We start from the raw sequence: 2,047 nt of genomic DNA, 5'->3' as shown, positions 1-2,047 counted from the left end.
CTGTGAGATTTGGAGCATGTATATTAAATAACTTGACTGAAATCACAAATTAAGTCATATATCATTGAACAGAAATATTTAAGTCAATAAGAAACCAAAATCTTATTTTTCATAATTTCACCATAATTTTATTTTGTATTTACAGTCTTCAATTTCCAACACGAGGGTCTTATTGAGAATTGGAGGGGTTAGGGAGGTGAGATGGGGTTTGGAGAAGAGGAATCAGAGGTCTTATATGGGCAACAATCATTAATAAAGTTAACAGGATGTGAAAGTCTTCCAGAAGAAATTCTTGCAGCCAGCTTTGCGTTCTCGGGGTGCCATGGCCGGGTTTGAGTTAGCAGATCTCTGCAGCTCCAGCCTCATTTCATCCTGCTCAGCAGCCTGGGACAAATCTTCAGGCTCCAGGGCATCGTTCTCTGTCTGGTTGGGTTCAGACAGCAGCTCTGCCAAGAAGTACTTGGCCAGTTCCTGTATGAGGTGGAAGGAAGACAGAAGGAAAGAGGATGAAAATGAGGATGGTGGAGAAGAAAAACCAGAAGAGCTTGGCTTGAAATACAGGTTTAACCACAACCAAACCCCGATTTTCCCAGCTGTGGACTTTTTGTGACACTTAAAATCAGTTAAGGATGTAAAAAAGAACAAGGGCTTTTGCTATAGCCACCAAGTTACACAAAGAAGCTTTAAAAACTCAGATGTTTCTGCAAGGTTTCTGCTTCTGTAGGTTTAAAACACACACAAAGAAGGAAATAGATCGTTAGTTTTGCAAAGGTGAAACATAAGCCAATAGTTTAACTCAGTGTCCATATCATGAGCTACAAACTAGAATTGTTCTTACCGTTTTTACTAAGCCACTCTTTAGGGAATGAGACCTTTCACAACCGTAAACATGTTGTGTTCTGGCTGTACAGTGCCCTTTAGCCCCTAGTTCCGCTGCATGGGAGGGAGGTACTGCCTCGCCGCTTCAGAGGTCCGCGCTTTCAGCACCTGGGTCAGCACCTCCCGCGGTCAGTACCCGGGAGAGATGCCACTATCGCTTCGAGATCAATTAACCAAGGTCTTGGAATTGTCTTGAATCCCAAAGAACTCACCTGAACTGTGACCTACTGCGCTGATCGGGAAAGAAAAAAAAAAAGGTAAAAAGGTATTCTGGACTTTGAAAGTTTTCCTGAGAGCTTTGGTGGCTAAGGGACCCCAAAACGCACCGGCACTCTGGGAGCATCTCAAATTCACCCAAGGGAGCAGGGGCAAGGCGAGGGAAGGTTAGGGGATTCGGGTGAGGGGAAAGAAGACGTCGAGGGAGTCTCCTTACCTGTTTGCCAGCGGCAGCAGCCAGGGATTTCTGCAGAAACTGACGGAGTCGGGGATCCGAGGGCGCGCCGGTGACACCGCCAAGAGCCAGGACGATGGAGAGCGCGGCCAGCGCGCACTGGAGGCGGCAGGACAGCATCTCAGCGGCGGCGGCGAAGCCGAGCTAGAGTGCGGTTGGTCAAACTCTAGGAGCTGATCGCAGGCAGCAGAGACGGCTCGAACCTTGCCTCTCCTAAGGCAGCTTGTGTGCTCTCCTCCGTCTCCCCCTTTTTAAACTCTCTCTCTGACGTCAGACGAGGAGGCGCCCCCAGATCTCACCAGCCCTTTTACGCACCATTACCCTCGTGAAATCAATCACAGAAGTGAGAGGAGGCTGCACAATCAAAAGTAGCTTATTAAAAAAAAATAAATCCTGTACACGCACAGGCCCACGCGATTCCGCATGTCGCTCCATCTACACAATTTTTATATTCACTCAGTGCTATGCACAGACGCATTCCATAGTTTCACTCATACAAGTGCACATTCAATTACACACACTCAAACACTCAGCCTCTGCCGAAGCAAATGCGCCAGCACACCTAGCTGCATGCCCATAAATATACCAGACAACTCTATCCATCATCACACTCAAACATTTTAGGAGAAGCAAATGCACAAGCGTGAGAGTGTAACAAGTGGAGACTGTCACGAGCACTCCTTGTGACAATGAATGTCAGAGCATTCCTCTAAGAAC

The 2,047-nt window shown here is 47.1% G+C and overlaps 1 protein-coding gene across 1 annotated transcript; it reads right to left on the bottom strand.

Moving 5' to 3' along the window:
- SST (somatostatin) lies at positions 259-1,450 on the bottom strand. The gene is made up of 2 exons (NM_001287555.1): positions 1,313-1,450; positions 259-471 (listed from the first exon to the last, which is right to left on the bottom strand). Exons 1-2 carry the CDS (start codon positions 1,448-1,450, stop codon positions 259-261), a joined length of 351 nt encoding a protein of 116 aa, NP_001274484.1.

This window comes from Capra hircus, chromosome 1, assembly GCF_001704415.2.
Source record: "Capra hircus breed San Clemente chromosome 1, ASM170441v1, whole genome shotgun sequence".
Classification (NCBI taxonomy): domain Eukaryota; kingdom Metazoa; phylum Chordata; class Mammalia; order Artiodactyla; family Bovidae; genus Capra; species Capra hircus.
The sequence above is the reverse complement of the archived record's forward strand: the minus strand, read 5'-3'. Positions and strand labels throughout refer to the sequence as shown.

Coding starts and splice junctions, on each gene's coding strand:
- SST (NM_001287555.1), bottom strand. CDS start 1,450: ATGCTGTCCTGCCGCCTCCAGTGCGCGCTGGCCGCGCTCTCCATCGTC. Junction 472..1,312: donor CTGCTGCCGCTGGCAAACAG/GTAAGGAGACTC, acceptor CACCTCATACAG/GAACTGGCCAAGTACTTCTT.